Below are 23,172 nucleotides of genomic sequence, written 5' to 3'. Positions count from 1 at the left end.
CTCTATTTCTTTAACTTTCCAAGTTTATTTTCTTATTAATTTCTCTTTAAGAGTCGAAGCTCGGAGCGTCCATGGGGTCGGAAGTGAGGCTTCCGCGGGGCGCCGAACATACAGATAGAGTTTTCCGTTGTAAACATGGACCCGCGGTGGGGTCGGCCGACCCCGCCCGACCCCACCTGGGTCCGTCTCTGGATGTGTGGAACCAGCCCGAATTGACTATGCTTGTTTGTTATGATGACAATAGTCTTGTTTGTATATTTAAAAATTGTTATAATCCCTCCAACAAAAACAGTCAGTCTCATTTGTAGACTGTACAAATTTTAAGGTGCAATTGATGGAGAATGAGAGAGTAAAAGAATAGGATAGAGAAAAAAAAATGGCAACAAGTTTTCAATTAAAAGAAATGAGATTAATTTAGTCAACAGATCAAAATCGAAAAATAAGACTATTTGTCGTGTACTAATGATGTTGTTGTTTGTTATTGTGCCAAGGTGTGAAGAATCTTGGCAATGGTGGCACTGGGAATATTAGATTATTAAATATCGAGGAATAATAAGACAACATAAATGGAAAAGCTATTAAATTTGTCAGAGACAGAGGCAGCCCAATTTTACTCCTCGTCCTTAGCTAAAAGCACAACACCCACATCCGTACTCTTAGCTAAGGACAAGCTCAAAGGTCTCACCATTCTATTATTCAATTTAAATACTCTAATTATTAAAAACATTTCTACATTATAAAAATACATTAAAAAATAAAAATTACATAATTAAAATCCTAAAAAATTAAAATTACATAATTAAAATACTAAAAATAAATATACATAATTAAAATCCTAGAAAATAAAAAAATACATTAAAATCCTACAAATTAAAAATTACACACGTGGAAGACTAGTCCTCTAACCCCAATTACCTCTTGGAGGCCCGGATCATTTGCTCATGTGTTGCAAGTTGATCCAGAGTCATCTTAGACGTATCGTTCAAATAGAGTTGACCCAAGAGGGTCCACAATGAGTTGTTCGGGGGTGGAGGAGGCACAAAGGAGCGGGAGCGGGGGCGGGGGCGGCTAGAGTCGGGGTGCGACGGCGGGTAGCCGTCGCCTTCTTCCTTCCTTGCGGCCGGCGGGAACTGCTCGGGCCAGCGTCGGGGCTACCCAAGTTAGTTTCGGCAATTTGGGTAGCCACATCATCGGAGGCGCCGTCGGATAGGGTTACCAACCTCGACCGTTTGCTAGAGGAGCTGGAGGAGGATGCTACTACGCCGCCCCTATACTTCGGATGTAGGCGCCCCTCCTGCCAACAATCGAGGTACTTGAACGGTATCAACTCCAAGCTTTGGTAGGTCGCCAAGGCGGCACTGATGATGTCGAGCTCGCTCTTGCCGCTCCCCGCCGCCCGCTCTTCCTGTTGGAAGTACCCCTGGAACTTACCGATTGCTAAGTTGCATCTGTAGACGCAATTGCGCACCATACTATCATTGCAATAGATGGTTCCCCCCGGCCGGGTTTCATTGTAAAGGCGAGTGATGCGCCACCAATACGTATCCCCGGTTTGGTTTGTGCCAACGGCCGGATCTTCGGAGACTGCCAAGTAGGCTTTGAACATCGCCATCATCTCACCCGGAGTGTACGGAGTGCGGATGCCACGAACAGGAGGAGTAGGAGTAGGAATAGAAGTAGGAGTAGGAGTAGAGCTGCTGCTCCCTCCCGATCTGGGTTCGGGTGCCCACCCGAACCCGGAGGCGTTTTGGTCGTGCACCGGGTAAGGACGGTAGCCACCAGAAAATTGCGAACCTTGGGTTTGAGGAGGGGCCGTCAATTGCGTTTCCGGACTAGGGAATTCGCCGAAGTCGAACCAATCGTGGTTCCAACCGCGATTTCCGGAGGGGTGATCGTCGGAGCCGGACATTGTGTAGTGTGGTGGGAATTTAGATGAGAGAATATGAGAAAAAAGATGAGAGAATGTAGATGATAGAATAGATGAGAATGTGATTTTTTTTGTGTTGAAGTGGGGGTGTTTATAGATGAAAATGTGAATTTTGGGGAAAAAAAATTGAAAAAAAATTAAAAGTGGGTAGAAAACGGATATAATTTTTTGGGAAGTGGGAAATTTTTTTTTATTTAAAAACATTTTTTTAAATAAATTTCGATTTTTTTTTAAAAAAATAAAAAAATTGAATTAGCCGTTGGCCAATCAGAAGCTGCCACGTAATGGTGCTCAGCGGCACGGACGTGCTCTTAGCTAAGAGCAGCGCTGTGCCGCTGGCACGGACGGACGAGCTCCAGCGGCGGACGGACGGACGGAAAAAAAAAGCATCGCTGCGGATGCTCTAAAGACCTCTCGACTTAGTTGGTGTATGGAGATTAAATTTTTTGTTAAATAAAAATAAAATAAAATAAATGAGAGAATAAAATAAAAGCGACACTAGATTAAAGTATTAATAAGAATAAAGTAAAAATGATTAGATATTTTATTTTTTATTAAAAAAGAAAATAATTCAATTTAGTTCAAACATCCTGCAAAGTATGAATCAAATTAGTTGTGGAAGGTATATGCACCTTGAGATTATACAACTTATTTATACAAACTGGGATTATTAGAGAAGATGGAAAATAAAAGTTTAGTGGTCTGGATATGTTGTCCGTCGCGTGCCCAACTAATCACAGTTGGAAATAAAAATAGAAGTAATTTATGCTATCTAATTAGTTGGATATATCAAATGACAATATATTTGGGTCATTAATTTCTTAATGATTTCTGTAATGAGACAAAATCATCTCGCTTCTGTTATTAATTAACCCTAATTATTATTATTATCTATCCACTTGTATCTACAAATATTAACATAAGAATGTAATCAAATAAAAACTCTAAGTATTGTACAAACTCAAAACTATAATTTAGACCATTGAAAAATGTCAACAGATCAGAAAAAAAACATCAACAGGAAAATGTCAATAGAATTTCAACGGTAGTCAATGATTGATGTTGTGTTGATATTGTGTTGATACTGTGTTGACATTAAAATCTTGAAATTTTACACTGTGTTGATATTGTATTGAAACTGTTGAAGTTGTGTTGAGGAGTTTTGAATAGGGATGTCAATTGGGCTAACCCGCTCGGGTTCGGGCCAATCCACTCGGGTTGTCGGGCTATTTGGGTGCGGGTTATTCGGGCTGTGGATTTTTCGGGTTTTACATTTTTGGCCCTAACCCTAACTCTTCGGGTTTCGAGCTAACCCACGGACTATTCGGGTCAAAAGTGATCTTATTTGTTACTTTCTATCCAATTCAATATTCTAACTTGTAAAAAAAACAGATTGTCGTAAAGTGAAGTATTATCAAAATGATCAAGAGAAAGAAAATAATAGCTATTGAAAATTGAAACAAAATACGTAAACATATCACTCAATTAGTAGCACGTGTGAATCTGAATACAATTAAATGACAACTAAATGGAAATCATGCATTTCAAAAGGAGTTAAATAACGTTCTTAATTGTTTACCCGAAAAATAAATTCTAAGAAGTTAAAAAATATAGTATAGATAATAGTATGTCAAATAATAAATTCTATGGAGTTTCATGTGATTATATGAGTACATATTACGATATTATTATAGTCTATATTTCATTTAATCCTAACTTTTAATTTGAGAAAGAAGACATAATTACCATAAATAGGTTCATATGCCATATATATTTCATATATATAAGTATATAAACCCAAAATTTGATAATATTTTTTTTAAATGCTCAACCCATGGGCTAACCCACAACCCACCCGGGCCAACCCGCATAATCTGCCGACCCAAACGGGTAAGCCCGTGTAGCCCGGTTATGTATTTGGGTTACAATTTTCCGGCCCTAACCCTATGATTTTACCGGGTTATTTGGGTCGGCCCGCGGGTTTCGGACTAGATTGACATCCCTAGTTTTGAGTTTGTACAATATATTAGTTTGCATTTTATCACTACCCCATTAACATAATGGTAGCCAACTTTTAAATTTTAATGTTGAAGACATCTTCATCGAACTTTTCAAACTTTTTCTTCGGGGCTTCAAATTTACTTCTAATTAAACTTTCTAAAATGAAATTTATGTTTAAAATACTATTCCTCAGTTCGCCATTAGGAGTCGCATCTACATGTAGGTTTGAAAAAAAATAATTTATCTCTTAGTTTTATGGTCGATATTTTCTAACTAGCATAATCTCAATTTAATGGCATAAAGATTATGAATTTTAAATTTAAATCTAATAATAAATAGTACTATAGGAGTACTACTATTTTGCATGAGTTCATATTGGATTATACATAATTATTTTCTTCTATTATAGAAAATCCATCAGATTCATATATGCATCTTGTTGGGATTGAATATAAATTCGCACATGGAATGACATTTGTGAATGAAGGAGAAGCATATAAAGCATATGCATTCACCAAAGGATTTGGAATGCGAAAAGGTAAAAAATCTTATAATCGAAAAAATAAGCTTCGGGGATGTACATTTTTGTGTTGCTGTGAGGGATACTCTGAATTTGCCGTTTTGATTATCCCTCACAACAACACAAAAATGTAAAAGCTCTTTTTTCTATTATAAGATTTTTTACCTTTCCAAATTCTAAATCCTTTGGTGAATGCATATGCATTATATGCTTCTTCTTTATCCACACAAGTCATCCAGATGTGAATTTAAATTCAATCTCAACAAAATGCACGTATGAATTTGATAGATTGTCTACCATAGAAAAAAATACTTATTATGTATAGTCCAATATGAACTCAAGCAAATTAATAGTATTTGATTTTATGCCATTAAAATGAGATTATAATTTCAATCATAACTAGAAACATAAATTTCTTTTAGCAAACCTACATGTAGAATTTAAAATTACTCAATTATAAAATAAAGAAAACAAGACTAAAATTACTCAATAATTATAAAATAAAGAAAACAAGACTAAACATACATAATAATAGTCTTATGTTTCCCTAAAATAAAGAAAAACTAAACATATATATATATAGGGGAGCACTAGGGTGCCCCCTTATTTAGAGTCACAACGTACATTCATTCTGGTGTTGCCATGTGGCACAAAACATGCAATATTTTAAACACAAAAATGCAATCTAGTTGTATATGTATTTCCGCAGATTGCATTTTAGTTGTAGGTAAATTGCATTTTATAGTGTTGAGTTTTGCATTTTCACATAAATTGCATTTTATATTGTTAAGTTTTGCATTTTCACATATATAAATGCAATCCGTCTATATATAAAATGCAAATTAACAGTCAATATCTAAAATGCAAAACTCAACAATAAAAAATACAATATGCATATAACAAAAATGCAATCTGCCGAAATTCATTTATAGCTTCTACACATATATATTGCATTTTAGTGTTTACAATATTGCATTTTTTGTGTCACGTGGCAGCACCAGATTGGATGTATGGTATAACTTTAAAATTAGTTGTTATACTAGTACATCTCTAGATTAGTGATATTGGGCAAATCAAGAATATATGTACTTGATCAAGAGACCAAAATTTTGATTCATTCGATTACACAAAATTTTGAAAAGAACATTTAGATAATAAACATGTAATCGTAATAAGGAAAACGTACATGTTCATATGTATTAAAAAAGGAAAAAAAGTGGCGTACAAATCCATTGCTTGCAATGAATTTTTTTTTCTCAATTGATTTGAAAGATGATGGGAGATGCGTATATATTAGTACTATATATATTAAGCATGTTAGGGTTTAAGGTTATATGGTGTGTGTATATATGGTTATAAATGGACATTAAAAATTTCCATATTAAAGAATTTGTTCCGTTAATATGCATGAAGGTGTATTCTTCCAAGTTAAAAAAATATTCTTGATGGGGCATACCACATCATTTTTCCATATTGGTACACCTAAATTATGGAATGTCTTCTCTTAATTCATCTTCCAATTTTCAAAATCAGTGCCATTCGATATGTAAATCTCTTTTACCGAATTAAAGAAAATCATCTTTATTCTACCAAAAAAAAAATCATTTTCTCATTTCTAAGAAAATATACTCCTATCAAACTTAAAATTTTATACAAATCTCTTGATTAAAAAAAATTACTCCATTTGTTCCATGTTAATAGATATATTTTTTTTTGGCATGTAGATTAAGAAATAGCATTCCCTCATCCCAAGGAAGATGACTCTTCCTTGGGCGGCACAAAATTTTATGTAACTTTATTTTGTATATTAAGTAGAAAGAATAAAATAACAAGGATGAAAGAATGTAAAGATAAATGTGTTTCTATTTTTAGTAATAGGTTATCTTGGTTGTAACAGCTAACAAATATAAAAGGAAAATGATACCGACGGAATAGTAGTACTATATGTTTAATAAATGCAAAGTGGAGAGAATTAAGTAAGAGTGAGAAGTACTCCCTCCGTTCCATAGTAACAGTTATTTTGCCATTTTGATACGTTCCATAGTAATAGAGTCATTTCCTTTTTTAGTAAAAGTCAATATATTTTTCCACACCTACTTTACTCTCTCTTACTTTTTTCTCTCTTCATCTCTCTACCTTTTTCATTTTCCATTTTATTATCTCTTTACTTAACTCACCAATCACAATTTTTATAAGAGGGAACATCTTTTTTGGTCCACGAACTTTGCCAAAGTATCATTTTAGATCCGTGAACTTTGAAAATATCATTTGAGGTCCATCAACTATGGGTTAATATCATTTGAAGTACTTTTTTACTATTTCCAAGTTTTTCTGGACGAATATACCCTCAATACCTTAAAGTGTGTATATTTTTAATAAACTTATCACATACTCATATTTTTTTATAAATATCTTTACAATATATTTTTGACGAATTTTCTAAATATAATTTGACCTTCAATATTATCACTTAATTTTGTGACATGCAAGTAAAATTGCTTCTTCAATTTTTTATATTAAAGAATTATAAAATTGAATAAAGAACTTTTCTTTAATAATAAAAAATTGAATAAGGATCTTTTCTTGCATATATCACAAAATTAAATGATAATATTGAAAGTCAAATTATATTTAGAAAATTTATCAAAAATATATAGTAAAGATATTTATAAAAAATATGAATATATGATAAGTTATTAAATATATATACCCTTAAAATATTGAGGGTATTTTCGTCCAGAAAAATTTGAAAATAGTAAAAAGTACTTCAATTGATATTAACTCATAGTTGGCAAAAATACTCATTAGGGTTTTCTAAACCCTAATGTACCCTTTGTCCTCCAACCGGAGAAGATAACAAAAATTGGGTGCGCGGGGATCAGGGAGGGACGACCGTCTCTACACTTCTCTGGAGAGGACACGAACTACCTCACGGAAAAGATGGGTCATGCAATAGTAGGTAAGTTTTCGCATTCTATCCCTTCCTCGTCACAAGTGCAAAAAGCTTTGAGCAATATCAAGTTTAAGAGGGACTTCAACTGGAACTACATCAACGCAAAACATATCATTATTCAATTTGAGGATATCGAAGATTATGCAAAAATGCTCAACGGTCCCAACGGAGCCCCGGTCTGGTTCGTCGAACACCACCCTATGCGGGTCTTTAAATGGACGCCAACGTTTGATTCCTTCTTTGAAACCCCAATAGCTGCGATATGGTGCAACGTGATCGCGGTTCCAATCCATCTTTTTGAAGTCTCGGCCTTATTTGCTATTGGATATCTCCTTGGCAACCCTATCCTTATTGATCATGACACAGTCACAAAGAAGCGGCTCTCTTTCGCTAGAATTTGTGTGGAGATAGACATCTCCAAACCCCCAACGGAGGAAGTGGTTTTAGACATCCTTGGAAAGGAATCAGTGCTCAAAGTAAAGTGGGAAAAAATTCCCCTCTATTGTAGAGATTGCAAACATGTGGGCCACTCGAGCAGAAACTGCCATGCCTTTGGCAAGAAGGTTAACCCGCCGGTTAGAGTCCCAAATCATCCACACATGGAGAGATATCAGGAGTATCGAGTCAGGAACACTCACAAAGCAGAGGGAGGAGGGACATCTCATCACTATAACTCAAGGAAGGAACATGATATTGAGAAAGGAAAAGGAATACAGCAGGATCAACATAAAAATAAGAAAGTGGATCAGCAAGGGGGTCAGGAAGCAAGTTGGTCAGGTCGACCAAAATCCCCCACCTTCGCAGAATTTTTGGATAAGGACGGCTTTATCAAACAGGGCAGAAAAGGGAGAAAAGTGAAACAAGGAAGCAACTTCGAAACCACATTAAGAAGATCCAACTCAGTGGATCGAGCTCCAAAAGAAGCAATTGTTGCGGATAAGCCGGGAAGAGAGGGACGGTTCTTTTCGGCCACAACAGAGTCTTCAAAACAGGGGAGACCAAACCTAGCAAAACAGAATGATAAGCCAGATTGGTCGCTCTCTCAGCACATGGAACCAAACTCGTTTCAGCAACTACAACGGGATGATACCCCATCGGATGAAGAGGTAGAAGAAATGACAATGGAGGATTGCCAGGGGAGACAAATAAGGAGGGAGAACCTTGATAAACCCCCTGATTTGCATAAAGGTTCTGGCAGAAGGGAGAGTGAAGTGGAAACAGAGCAAAGGTCATATGGGTCTACCAATCCAAACAGAATTTGAGTCTCCATGTCAAGTAATCTGTTGGTATGGAATGCTCGGGGCATGGCGAATGCCAATACCCAAAGCGTACTAAATCATCTAATTGTAACATACAAGCTTTCATTTGTTGCTATTATTGAACCACTAACCCTCCCGAGGACGGAGATTTGCAGGTTGGTTAGGTTGGATTTCAAGGGAAGTAACACTAACAATAAAATCTGGATGTTTGGTGAGTCGGACTGGAAGGTGGACGTGCTAGTGAATAGGGAGCAGCTACTTCATGTTCAGATCTCGACAAGTACAATCCAAAATCCCTTCTTCCTCTCGGTGGTGTATGGCAAATGCTCTAGGGGAGGTAGATGGGCATTGTGGAATTCTCTTAGGAACATTGCGGAGGAAATGGAAGACAAACCATGGGCTGTGGGTGGGGATTTTAACATTTATCTTAATGAAAGAGAACGAAGTAAAGGGTCGACGGAATTGGCAGGGAGCAAAACGCTAGAAATGCTAGACTTCGCTGAGGCAATTACGGATTGTAATCTAACAGATCCAGGCGCGGATGGGCCTTTCTTTACGTGGGCGAGAGGAACTCTGTTTGAGTGGCTTGACCGGATCCTTTTTAATGAGGGTTGGGCAACATCCTTCACTTCAACAAGGGTGACAGTGCTCCCAAGAGTTGTCTCGGACCATGGACCCCTTCTTATCAGATGCAGGGAGGCTGAAAGCAGAGCAAAAAGTACGTTTCGATTTCAAGCAATGTGGATTAGACATCACGGCTTCTTGGAGGAAATTAAGAAACTCTGGGACCTCAACTCTGGAGCGCGAGGGATGAGAAATCTCCAAATTAAACTTAAAGCGATTAAAAGGGGACTTCAACTGTGGAATAAAGAAGTATTTGGAAACATCTTCGTGCGGCTTAAGAATGCGGAAAGGGAAGCAATGACAGCGCAACAAAAGTATGAAGAGGAACCGTCGCCGGAAAACAGAGAGGAACATCATAGGAGGACAGCGGAATACCTTCTTTGCCTTCGAATGGAGGAAGATTTCTGGAGACAAAAGGCTGCGATTAGATGGGCGATTGATGGGGAGAGAAACACTAAGTACTTCCAGGGTCTGGTCCGACAAAAGAGAGTCAAGGCACGCATCCACGAAATTCAAGAGGGAAAGAGGTTGGTCTCGGATGAGGAAGATCTTCGAAACTCAGCAGCGGCCTTCTTCCAAAACCTTCTCACCTCATATTGCAACCTCCTTGAAGAACCACATTTAGAGATCATCAACGCCCTACCGGATAATGTTGATACCGATAGCATGAGCATGACACCCTCTCATGAGGAGGTCAAACGGGCGGTTTTTGGTATCTCGGCAGATAGCACCCCGGGACCAGATGGGTTCTCGTCACTATTCTTTCAAACTTGTTGGGAGGTAGTGGGAGGGGATGTTGTTGATGCGGTTAGGGACTTCTTTGCTGGAGCCTGCATGCCGTGAAGCTTCACCGCGACTATGATTGTGCTACTTCCCAAAAAAGAAAATCCACGAGCATGGGCGGACTTCAGACCTATTAGTCTGTGCAACGTTACAAATAAAATAATCTCCAAGATTATCACGGAGAGGCTAGGCGCCTTCCTCCCAATGCTCACGGTGTCAAACCAAAACGGCTTTGTCCAAGGAAGGATTTTGAGCGACAACGTACTTTTAGCTCAAGAGGTCATTCGAGACCTTGCGAATTGTTCGCCCTCCCCAAATATCGCTATCAAGCTAGATATGGCTAAAGCATATGACTGGGTCCAGTGTCCCTTCTTGATCAAGGTGCTCCGGAAAATGGGTTTTAAGGAGAAGTGGATTAGCTTGGTAGAACGGTGTATTAACTCCTGTTGTTGGTTCTCGGTTCTTATCAATGGTGCGGTGGCTGGCTTCTTCAAATCGTCCAGAGGACTCCGGCAAGGTGACCCACTCTCGCCTTCTCTTTTCATCCTTGCAGCAGAATACCTTTCATGGAGTTTGGATAAGCTTATTCTCAGCAGAAAATCTATGAGGTTTGCTACCTCTCTTCATTTGCTAGAAATCTCCCACCTTGCATATGCAGACGATATTCTGGTTTTTACTCAAGCGAAGCAAGAATCGCTAGCGGAACTGATCGAATGATTAAAGCACTATGCAGCGGCTTCAGGTCAGAAGATTAATATGGAGAAAAGCCACTTTTTTGTGGATGAGAAACACGGGAGTTGGGCGAACAGTATTCAGGAAACTGGGGGATTTCAGCGAGGAAAGTTTCCTTTTACTTACCTTGGCGTCCCGAAGGAAAAAGACTGACATGTTCATTTACCTTAGAGAAAAAATTTCGGCACGAATTCATTCATGGTCACATAAACACCTGACATTCGGAGGGAGGCTTACACTCATCAAAAGCACTCTCGGAGCTATCCCTCTACACATCTTTCAAGTGCTTGAGCCAACCAAAGAAGCAACGAAACAAATGGAAAGTCTGTTAGCCAAATACTTCTGGGGCTCTGATCGTGATAGAAAAGCTACACATTGGATAAGCTGGGACCAAATCTGCCTTCCCTGCGATGAAGGGGGATTGGGCATTCGGAGTTTTGCGGAGATGGTGGAGGCGTTTGGAATGAAGCAGTGGGTAAGATTTAGAGAGCAAAATTCATTGTGGGCGAATTTTATGATGCAGAAATATTGTAGAAAAGAAGCCCCATCTAAAGTTGCACTAGCAAAAAAACAGAGCCCCACCTAGAAACGGATGGCAAGGGCAAGACACAAGATACATCATTATATCCATTGGGCCCTGGGAGATGGAAATATCAATTTTTGGGAAGACATTTGGTGGAGGGATAAGCCCATTAGTGAACTCTGCAATCCAGGTATGCGGCTGCCTCAAAGAAAAGTTAAAGATTTCTGGAGAAATGGAAGCTGGGATGCGGCGCGGGTAAGGCAGGAACTGGAGCCTCTCGGAGTGCCGAGGGAGGCTACGGAGGAAATTGTGAGAATACCAGTTGAACAGGGTGGTCGGGACACGCTGAGGTGGATCAAAACCCCCAATGGAAACTTCTCCACGTACTCGGCGTGGGAGGAGATCAGGAGCCGACAGCCGCCTATGCAAATTTTTGAACTCATTTGGAATGAATGCACCCCTCGTCGACCTCCATCTTCGTTTGGAGACTGCTGGCCAACCGGATCCCTGTCGACGCGAAACTACAATGGAGAAAAGTGGAGCTAGCATCAAAATGCAGGTGTTGTCGATACCCGGGGATTGAAACTAGGGAACACCTCTTCCTTCAGGGGGAGGTGGCAACACAAGTATGGAGCAATATTGAAAACTGTTTTCCGAATCTGCCTATGTGGAATGCAGCCATCATTGATCTTGAGAAACGAATCAAATTCTGGCACCGTTGGTTGTGTCGGTCCAATAAACCTCATGTAAGCTTTATCATCCCATGTCTGACATTGTGGGTCATTTGGTCGGAGCGAAATGGAAAAATACATCGAGAAAGAACAGACAGCATCTGCAGCGCCTAACCACAGTCGGGAGGCTCGGGAAAGAACAGTGGAGGGGATGTTCCATCCCTAAGGAGATTAGCGTATCCGCCTGGAGGGAGAAACCGAGTAAGCGGCCCAGATTGGTTAGATGGTTTCCGCCGGATGTAGGTTGGTTTAAGATTAATACCATGGGGAAGTGGAGTACAGCGGGAGCAAGGGCGGGAGGTATCATCCGGGATAAAGATGGGAACATGATCAGATGTTTCGCCTCAAAAAGCAACGCAACATCTCACCTCGAGGCGGAACTTCAAGCCATTGGTCTGGGTTTGGATATGGTGGGAACTGGAAGTCAAAGGATTTGGATTGAGATGGGAAACTCTGAGGCTGTAGATATTCTGATGGCATAGAAGCATGGAGCAGCCACTCTACGCCATCAAGTCTCAGAAATCCGTAACAGAATTAAGTACTTTTGTACTAAAGTTTCTTTCATCCAACGAGAAGGCAACAAGGTGGCGACTTGGTTGGCGAAACAGGGGAGCATGGAACCTAATTGCATCTTCTTCGACCAACACACGGCTCCAGCATTTGTTAAGGCTGCGGTGAGAATGGACCAGCTTGGCCTTCCGAACTTCCCTTTGGATTGACCGGTGGACATTTTTGGATTGTCTCTTTTTGTTTTGTATTGTATTGACTTTGGAAGAGTGTAGACTGGTGTCTTAGCCATTTTGGGTTTTAGATATCATCTTACTCTCTTCATCATTTTGGCATGTCACTTTCAGACATGGCTTGTCTTTATACCCGTTGGGCTGATTGAAATATAGGGATGAGGGACCCACGAACCCTCCACCGAGAAGGTGTTTATTAAAAAAAAAAAAAAAAAAAACTCATAGTTGGCACACCTCAAATGATATTTTCAAAGTTCACGGACTTAAAATGATACTTTGGCAAAGTTCGTGGACCAAAAAAGATGTTCCCTCTTTTTATAAACTCTGTGCCGAAAAGAAATGTCTCTATTACTATAGAACGGAAGGAGTATAAAGTAAGATAGAATAAAGTAAGACAAATATAATGGTATTGGGTTTTCACACATTTCCCCAGTTATTTTTAAAAATTTACATTCAACATATTCTCGACGCACCTTGTGCACGGCCTTGCATTGAGCACCAGTCCTTATGCGGTTAGCAACGGGGGCTTGAATATCACATCTCAATTTAGTACTCCTTCTGTCTCATTAAAGATGACTCACTTTCCTTTTTGGTTTGTTCTAACTAAGATGACTCATTATTAAAAATGAAAACACTTTTCTCTACTTTATTTTTTCCATTTAACACATAAAACAAAGTTACATAAAAATTCGTGCCATCCAAAGAAAAGGTCATTTTTGTTGGAACTGAGGGAGTTGTCATTCAAATATCTAAAAAGTCACGTGTTTACATCTCATTTGATGACACACTAGCTCTTGATTTCAGCTTACTCTGCTTGAAAAGTGCATGCGAGGGAGATATTTGAGCCATTTTCCTCTTTCTCCGCTGTCAAGGGTAAAATTGTCGTTTGTTTACCTCTACAATCCTTGTTTGCGTTCTTGAATTAAGACCATGGATATCTGTGGGGAGGTTTCCTGTGTGTGGGATTGTTTGTAGTGGTCTCTGTGTGTGTTTTAAATATTGCCCACAATGTGTTTGATGAATGGTTTATACATCAGTGTTGGACTGATGGTATTCTTTTACCTTCTCTGATCATGAATCTCCAAAAGGTTAGATGTCAACTGCCAGTTCTTTCGATTCCTTCTCGATGATCTATGTTTCTTTGGCAGTTGTTTTTATTGTTTATGTTGTACTTTGTTATATTGGTTAATCACTTATCCTTGATTATTCTGTTTGAAATTAAGAACGAAACTGGAAGAGAAGCATGCGTTTTGCTATTTGAAACTCCTATCAACCTATAGCTGTGACACTTTGATTGAATTGATAAGAAAATAGTAGAATTATATTTGAAAACTAGAGGTTTTGGCCTTCAAGAAAGGATTTTGAAAAACAGTCCTCAGGCTACTTCCACTTCTTAATTAGTTGGCCCTAATAATCTGTTATAATCTTACTCCGTATTGTGTTTGTACATGTGATACGGTCAGCGGCTGGAAGGTATACAGCCGCCGAGGAAGTAGGGAGGTAGTTGGTTCAAAGGAGAAGAATCTGGAAGTAGGCGCTGGAAAGGAGTAGATCGAGCAAATCAAATGATTCCTATTTTTATGCAATCTAGTAGTTTCTATTTTTCAGTATAAATAATTGTAAGCTAGTGAGTCCAGAATATCTTGGAGAGATAATTGTTTTGGACGACTTGGTCGTAGGCCTCTGTGGAGGATTATCATTTCCTTTATTTTCCTATCAATCAAAAGTGCTCGTTCTCTCTTTTTCTGCATTTACAATCAGTGGTGTGAGTGGGTGTATTTTGCTGCAGCAGGAAGAGCACTCCTCGTGCTCATCACTTCCACTCCTAATAATTGGTGCGGTGAACGATGGTGAACTCTCGATCGGAGACGCGACTGGATGAATTGGAGAAGGCTATGGAGGATTTGGAACAGGGTAGGCTCTTGTTGGATGCGGCGGTGAAGGAACTGAATGCCCAATTCCGCACTGATGACCAAGTGACGGAGGCACGATCAGAACTGAACGCCATGCTTCAGGAGATGCGTGAGGGTTTCGCTTCACTCAGACTTAAGGATACTTCCAACGGATCCACCTCAATGAATCGGGAGCCAAAATCGGCATCCACGGGCGGTGTTTCGTCGTCGCCCATGCCAACTTTTGATAGCTCGGACGTCCTTGCATGGCTGGAAAGGGCGGAACAATATTTTATGATCTCGGAAACCCCTTCTGAGGACCGGGTAGGCATCGCAATGGTAGCTCTGGCTGGCGCTGCCCTCCCTTGGTACCAGTTGTTGCACAGCGAGTTCCGGATCTGACGTGGGCTCGGTTTGCAAGAGAGTTGATGAAACGCTTTGGAGGAAATAGGGCATTGAATGAATATGAAGCATTCGCCGCAGTCCGCCACACTGGTTCTCTGACAGATTTCGTGGCTGCTTTTGAGGCGCGCCTCGCACAGGATCCGGACATCTCGTGTCAGCAATACCTGGGATTTTTTATGGCAGCACTTCGACCTGAGGTCCGTCTACAAATGAAGGCCGCTAAAATCACTACTTGTGAAGATGCGGTCGAGTTAGCGCTGGTCATCGACACGATGGCGTCCACCCAGCCACCGCGATCAGCGCCTTCCCAATCGCCTACCCAGGCGCACACATATACAACCCAATCGACTCGCTCTTTCTCAAAGGGGTACTCCCAAAACCCCTCCCACTCATCTGGCTCGTCAAAACCGGTATCCAAACGCTTCCGGAACGTGTCTCCGGAGGAATACAGATGGCACATCGCAGCAGGTACCTGTGTCAAGTGCGGCCTGAAGTTCGGCCCATCCCTTAGATGCCCCCCCCAAGACTCTCAACGTTCTGATCTGCGATGAGGAGGAAGAAACGCCCACCGACGCTGAGCTCAAGGAATTTGAAGTTTTGGAGCCCGAGATTGAACCACAACTATCTGTACTATCCCTGAACGGCCTGGACACGACGAACACTATGAAGCTATTTGGGAAAATCGCCTCTCAACAGGTTAAGGTGATGGTCGATAGTGGCGCAAACAATGCGCCCAGCGGCTCAGCTGCCAGTTACTCCCACATCGCCCTACTCAGTGGTGTTGGACGATGGCACCACACGCCGCGCAACGGGGATTTGCAGAGGCAGGCCTCTGACATTGGAAAATGAGGAGTTTGTGGTGTCCTGCTACGTCTTTCCCCTCCGGAACATCGACGTAATTCTGGGCGTCTTATGGCTTGCCTCCCTCGGTAACGTCATGGCAAATTGGTAGCGATTGTCCATGGACTTCGCAGTCAATGGCCGCCCCGTCTTGCTCAAGGGCGATCCATCACTCATGCGCCGAGCTTGTTCTACCCAGGACCTCCATTGCCTCGAAGAAGAGGGCTGCTGCTGCTGGGTCCTCCACGCAATTGTTAAAGAGGCTGTGGCGGAGCCGTTCGGGATTACCAAGGCCCTATTGATAAACTCATGTTTTAGTCGGTTTAATTGGTATGTTGAGGTGCTTAATGTTGAGTTTTGATGCTTGAATTGTCTATTTCCTGCCAATTAACCTATCTTTTGGAGTTTCATGTGTTTGTTGAGTGTTCTAGGATAAGTAGATAAAAAAGAGGCAAAATCCGGCCGATTGTGGATAGGAGGCAGCAGGGCCTTTAAAGGCAACACCCGGCCGGGTGAGTTTTACTCTTATAAATTCTACCCGGCTGGGTAGGACTTAAAGACCAGAAGGAGCCGGAAAACGACACCCGGCCGGGTGCATTTACGGCACAAATATTCCACCCGGCCGGGTATCCTGAAGACAGCGTGACGAGTCCAGAAAGGGGTCTGAAATGGTCACCCGGCCGGGTGGATTTACAGTTCATAAATTCTACCCGGCCGGGTACGTCAATTTGACGCGTCTGAAACCTGAAAACGCGATTTTTGAAGTGGAAAAACGAGAAGAAAAGGCTAGGGTTGGATTGGACGAGATTTATTCTACCTTACTGCCTCCAACACTCACACACACCCCCAAGAACACTTCTAGAGAGAGAATTGAAGATTGAAGACTCCAAATCGGAAGATTGAAGACTTCACTCCATAGGTTCGTTCCATAGGAGTTCTTAGTATCTATCTTTCATGTTTTTGTTCGGATTCTTTGTGTTAAACTTAGTTTTCTCCATGAACATGAGTAGCTAAACACCTTTTGTAGAATTCTTGGTGAAGATGCATTAATTTCATAGTTTTTATCCAATTGATTTTGTTCTTACCTTGCTCTTGTAGTTATTTGATTATTCTTGGGTTTATTCCTTTCAATTGATTGATCACCACTTGATTGTGTAGGATTAATTAGATTAATCGGGAGATGAAATAATTAATCTGGAAATAGGAATAGTTCACACCTTAATGCAATAAAACTCGGGAGAGTTGAGGTTTTGAGTGAGGTCTTTGACCTAATCGAGCTTTAGGGAGTTAGGGGTTTTAGGATTAGAAGGGGACTTCAATCCTAGCACTTAATCTACAGGTTTCTCACCTAGGGAGGGGGTTTAATCTATAATTGTGGTCGACTTAGTAATTCTAGAGACACCAAAAGGTAAGACAATTTGATTGGATAAGAGCTTGGAATTGTGCATCGGATCCTTGGGTTCTACAATTTTCTCCATATTATCTTTTCACTCCGTGTTTATTTGCTTTTATTTATTTATTTGCTCATTATATGCTTTTCGTAGTGTTAGAACAAACCAAACTTTTTCCAACCATCTAGATAGTCGTTGACATTTGTTCGTGGTAGTTAAGTTGATACGAATTTGTCTCTGTAGGATACGATACTCTTGCTTGCTAATTGCTACACTAGCCCCGTACACTTGCGGGTATCACTTGTGTTAAAATAAGTGAAGTCACCTAACCTCGGCAGCCCGGTCACAACTACTGAAATTGGTCGAGGAATTTTCTACAATCACACAGGAAACCGCGGGACTGACCCCCGCTGCCGCACTGACCACCGGATACCCCTCCTTCCAGGTACTGACCTCGTTTTGGTTCACCCGTATTGGTGTAATCACATGCAGAAAGATGAAATGGAGAAGCTCGTCGCCGAGATGTTGAGCTCCGGGGTGATTCAACCAAGCACTAGCCCTTTCTCTAGCCCCGCCCTCCTCGTTCGCATGAAAGATGGTTCGTGGAGGTTTTGCGTGGACTAACAGGAACTCAACAAGCGGACGGTACCGGACAAATATCCTATTCCGGTGATACAGGAATTACTTGACGAATTACATGGGGCCAAGTGGTTCAGCAAAATCGAGCTAAAAGCTGGATACCACCAGATTCGGGTGGCAGCCGACAACGTGCCCAAAACGGCTTTTCGCACCCACTCCGGCCATTACGAATTCCTGGTTATGCCGTTCGGCCTCACCAACGCTCTGGCCACATTCCAGAGTCTGATGAACGACCTCTTCCGACTAGCACTTCGAAAATTTGTCTTGGTGTTTTTTGACGACATCCTCGTCTACAGCGCGACATGGGCAGATCATATGCGCCACCTCCGCCGAGTTTTCAAGACCCTTCACGGCCATGCCCTCGTCGTCAATGCCAAGAAGTGTCTTCTAGGTCGAGACAACGTTGAGTACCTTGGCCACATCATGTCCTTTGAAGGAGTTAAAATGGACCCCGCCAAGATCTCGGCAGTCCTCCGCTGGTCAACGCCTTAAAGAGTGTTCGGGGGTTCCTAGGGCTAACAGGGTACTACTGCCGCTTTATCCGAGACTACGGCAAGATTTCAGCCCCGCTGGCGGAACTCCTGAGGAAGCCGCTAGCACCCCAACCCAAAGCAGCCTGGACTTGGCCGAAGGCAGTGGCCTCCGCCTTTGACTCTCTCAAATCAGCACTGACATCGGCACCTCTCCTCCGGATGCCGGATTTCACGAAGGAGTTTGTGATTGAATGCGATGCCTGTTTTAATGCAGGAGCGTCAACCGGTGGCCTATTTCAGCAAGACTTTATCCTCTCGATGGTTAGCCAAATCAGCCTACGAGAAGGAACTCATGGCTCTCGTCCTTGCCATCCATCATTGGCGCCCTTACTTGTTGGGTCGCCGCTTCGTCGTTCACACGGATCAGCGTAGTCTACACCAACTATTAGCCCATCCTTTAGCTACTCCGGCGCAACAAAATTGGGCGGCAAAACTAGTAGGCTACGACTTCACCATAGTATACAAGGAAGGAAAATTGAATAGAGCAGCCGATGCGCTCTCCCGTCGAGACGAGGAGGCGTTGGAACTCTCGGCCATCTCGATTCCATCATGGCCAGAGTGGTCGACAATCCAGGCGACGCTGTCTACCGATCCGGCCCTTGCTAAGATCAAAGCTGCCTTGGAAGCGGGCCAGCCGACTTCCCCTCATTACGAGCTGATCCACGACACTCTATTCTACAAGAGAAGGATAGTGGTCCCGCCCCGTTCTCCTTGGATACCAAGGTTACTTGTGGAGTTCCATATCACACCTACCGGGGAACACTCGGGAGCTTACCGTACGTATCACCGGATTGCCTCGAATGTCTATTGGCCCGGAATGATGAAGCAAGTCACAAATTTCGTCGCAGCATGCACGACGTGTCAGAGGCATAAGACCGAGACCAAATCTACAGCCGGTCTCCTGCAGCCTTTGCCGATTCCGGATCGGATTTGGGAAGATATTAGCATTGATTTCGTTTCAGGGCTGCCGAGGGCAGGGGGTCTTGACTGCAAAAAAACAAAAAATATAATTAAGAAAATGTTAAGAAAAGAAAATTATACAATAATTAATAAAATGTAAAAGGAACGAAAACATAATTAAAAAGAACAAAATTAGCCAACCAAAGAAATTGAGGAAGTCTTGAGCACACCGAACATGGGGTGGAATGGTTTCATGACATCAAGCTTTCTTCCCATTGTAAGACTAAAAATGGTATGTTTAAGTTCTATAAGGTAAGTAGGTATGTGTGGATATCCAGCCTTTAAATGACATATTTATAGGCTAAAATATTATGCATCGTTATCCTTAACTTGCAAAATTTAGAATCACATACCCATAAAAATAAGATCAACAAAAAAGAAAAGCAAAGCCTCTAAATCTACACAAATTCAACCGAAATTCAAGGCGAACACTCACTTGCAATTGTAGTTCATCCTTTCCCCGTTCTCCCACTCAATCGCTTGCCTCTGCAAATTCAGAAGAAAAACGAAAAGGGCGCAACTGAAACCAATAACTTTGAATAAAGTTTTATAATCAATAGATAACTTTCTAGTCAAATGTCATTAGTGGAGTTAGTGTTGTATAACCGTAAATTAACTTTGAATAAAGTTTTATAACTAATAGATAACTTTCTAGTGGAGTATAACCGTAAATTTACTCCAATTACAGATAAAGAGAATTAGAATGGCCGTAATATAGAAACTAATTTTAAAAAACAGTTTTAATTAAACTGTAAGTATTTTTTATTTAAGATGCCATTCTTGTAAATATCTCCAAATCTCTCTTTTTATATATTGTATAGATGTATAGATATTACGGTTATGGTTTCCTTTTTATCCCGTGCCGGAAAGGGAGGAGAGAAAACGCGACCCCAGTTTTAGCATACTTTTGATGACGAATGTAGAATGTACATATTCACATCATCTTTTTTAAATCAAGATATATGACAATATTTGAAGCTCTATGATACACAGTAGCATTTTTTTGGGTAAATAATTTGCGACCAATCGGGCGTGGTCGCGTGGATGAGTCCAATGCTACCATACAGCACGTTGGCATCATATTGAAAAAAATAACTGTGATAGGAAGAATAAATTAGAAGAATTTCTTTTTGTATAAATGAAATTAGAATGACAAAAAAAAAGGAATTTGATAATAACCGCAAATTTGGATGTGAAATTAGGGCATTTGCAGGAACGTGCTCAATACAGACAGGATATTTGGGCGTTTCCTCTTTCTCTATTATTAAAGGTGAATTGTCGGTTGTTTGCCTCAGCAATCCTTGTTTGCGACTTCTTGAGTTAAAGATTATTGATAAATGTGGGGCGATTTTCTGTGTGGGGGATTGTTTGAAGAGGTGCCTAATTAATATAGCCCGCAATGTGTTTGATGAATTGTTAATCATTTATATCTGACAAGTACTCTTTCCCTTTAAAAAAGTGAAATTTGAAACTGCTTACTCTTCTTAATAATCTTACTCTTAATTGTGTTTGTACATGATTGTGATAAAATGCTTGTATTGTTCAAATGCATGATTTGAAATTCAGCTGAACAACTATGCTATACTGCAATAACTGAACTTGACTTTGTAATAATTTTGATATCTCATAGCCTTGTGAAAAATGCACCTCACTGAGTCACTGTAGTACTTATTTAGCTTCTCTTACTTTTCTTCTACATCTCTTGTTGTGCAACCGAAAGGTAGGGATTGCCATTAGATGATTGGCCCTTGAAACAACAACGCCAAATTCCCCATCCATGTCCAGTTCCTCTGGTGACATCTCATTCGGCAGCTGCCAATCAAAGCAGTGGACTAACTGTGACACGATCAGTCGAACCTGGATGAGCCCCAGTTGTATTCCGGGGCAACCTCTCCTCCCAGATCCAAATGGGAGGAGCTGGAAATGCTGTCCCTTAACATCAATGTCACTGCCATTGAACCTCTCCGGAATGAACATCTCCGGATCAGTCCATACATTTGGATCGCGCCCAATTGCATATGTGTTGATGATTATTCTTGAATCTTTTGGTATGTCGTAGCCATTAACCTTGCTGTCTTCCCTGGAATAGTGAGGAATCAACAGTGGACCCACTGGATGCAGCCTAAAGCCTTCCTTTACAACCATGTTGAGATATTCGAGTTGGTCCAGGTCAGACTCCTCAACCATCCTATTCAATCCCACAACTTGCTCCAACTCTTTCTGTAGTTTCTTCATAACTGTTGGATTTCTTATCAGTTCGGAGAGTATCCACTCTACCGATGCTGCTGCTGTGTCCATCGAACCTATGAGCAAGTCCTGCACATGTAATTCATCACTAAGGAGTAATAGCTTTTCCAAACAAGAAGTTGAATTATTCATGTGCTTACCAGCATCATAGCCTTGATGTTACGCCGGTCGAACTGAAACTCACATTCTCCACTCTGCATTATGGACAACATGGTATCGACAATGTCTTTGGCCTGCTCAGGACGATCCCCTGCTCGAACATGGTCTTCTATAACCTTCTCGAAGAAATCATCGTAAACTTTTGCGAGTGCCTTCATCTTCCTTATCAGCCCTTGAAGATCCAAGACTCCAAGGAAAGGGAAGTAATCACTCAAATTGGGAACCGCTCCTAGTTTCATCCCTTCATGGATCACAGCTTTGAAGCCTCTCTCATCTATGTCTTTGTCAGCATATTTCTTGCCAAACACCATTCTGCAGCTCATCTCTGCGGTCAGGGACGAGACCTTGGCGCTAAGATCGACAGCAACGTGTTGTCGGGAAGCTTCCTTGAGCGATTCGACAAAATGAGCAAGCTCTTCCCTTCTCATAGGCTGGAAAGAGTTGATCTTGAGGTTGCTGAGCAGCTCTAAGGTGCATAGCTTGCGCATGTTCCGCCAATACGGACCGTAAGCCCCGAATGCCAGATTCCTCTGATCCCATGAGAGATACTTAGAAGCCTGATGAGGTGGTCTACTGGCAAAAACAAGATCATCTGTTTTCAGGAAAAGCTCTGCTGCCTCAGGAGATGAAACGACGATGATTGGAGCGAACCCGAATCGCATGTGCATAATCGAGCCGTGGTCTTTGGCAATCCTTTGCAGATCTTGGTGGGGATTCTTCCCCATCATGTGTAGATGTCCCAGAATAGGGATCCCTTTTGGACCGGGAGGCAGTCTCCTCGTCTTCTTCTTCCTATTCGTCGCCAACGAAACTAAAGAGCCAGCTAAAATGGCCAAGACAAGCCAAAACCAAGTAAGTTCCATTTTTTTTTTGCTAGAGATATTGTGTGATTGAGGATTGATACAATAAAGTAGTTTGAATGGATTTGTAGATGTGTGTTTCCATTCATATTAATTATGCTTCGTGTTTTCCATGTATGTGAATTCAATGTGGGCCTGCCTACCCTTAATATCTATCTACTTTTCAATACTCCATCCCAAATTATTTGAGATTCCATCCCAAATTATTTGAGATGTAAATATTCTGTGCACGTAATATAAGAAATTGATGTTTAAAGATTAAGGGGAGAATAAACTATGGAATAAAATAAAGTGGGAACTGAAAGAGGCAATAAAGTGGGAAAGAGAAAGAGAATAGAGTGAGTAATTTTGATACAAAATGTTGTAATGTAATTGTATTAGAGTATCTCCAATCATTCCTCTAAACTCAAATCTATTTTAGTGTAAATCTCACATTAAATATTGATTTGCTCC

The 23,172-nt window shown here is 41.1% G+C and overlaps 1 protein-coding gene across 1 annotated transcript; it reads right to left on the bottom strand.

Moving 5' to 3' along the window:
* Positions 1-21,057: 21,057 nt before the first annotated feature.
* Positions 21,058-22,722, bottom strand: LOC125211768 (cytochrome P450 71AU50-like). Its single transcript, XM_048111688.2, has 2 exons — positions 21,841-22,722; positions 21,058-21,769 (listed from the first exon to the last, which is right to left on the bottom strand). Exons 1-2 carry the CDS (start codon positions 22,720-22,722, stop codon positions 21,122-21,124), a joined length of 1,530 nt encoding a protein of 509 aa, XP_047967645.1. The 3' UTR covers positions 21,058-21,121.
* Between the last annotated feature and the right edge of the window lie 450 nt (positions 22,723-23,172).

This window comes from Salvia hispanica, chromosome 3 (genome assembly GCF_029641045.1).
Source record: "Salvia hispanica isolate PSC_SH4W2 chromosome 3, Shi_PSC_v1, whole genome shotgun sequence".
Lineage (NCBI taxonomy): Eukaryota > Viridiplantae > Streptophyta > Magnoliopsida > Lamiales > Lamiaceae > Salvia > Salvia hispanica.
This window is presented reverse-complemented; position numbering and strand designations above follow the sequence as displayed.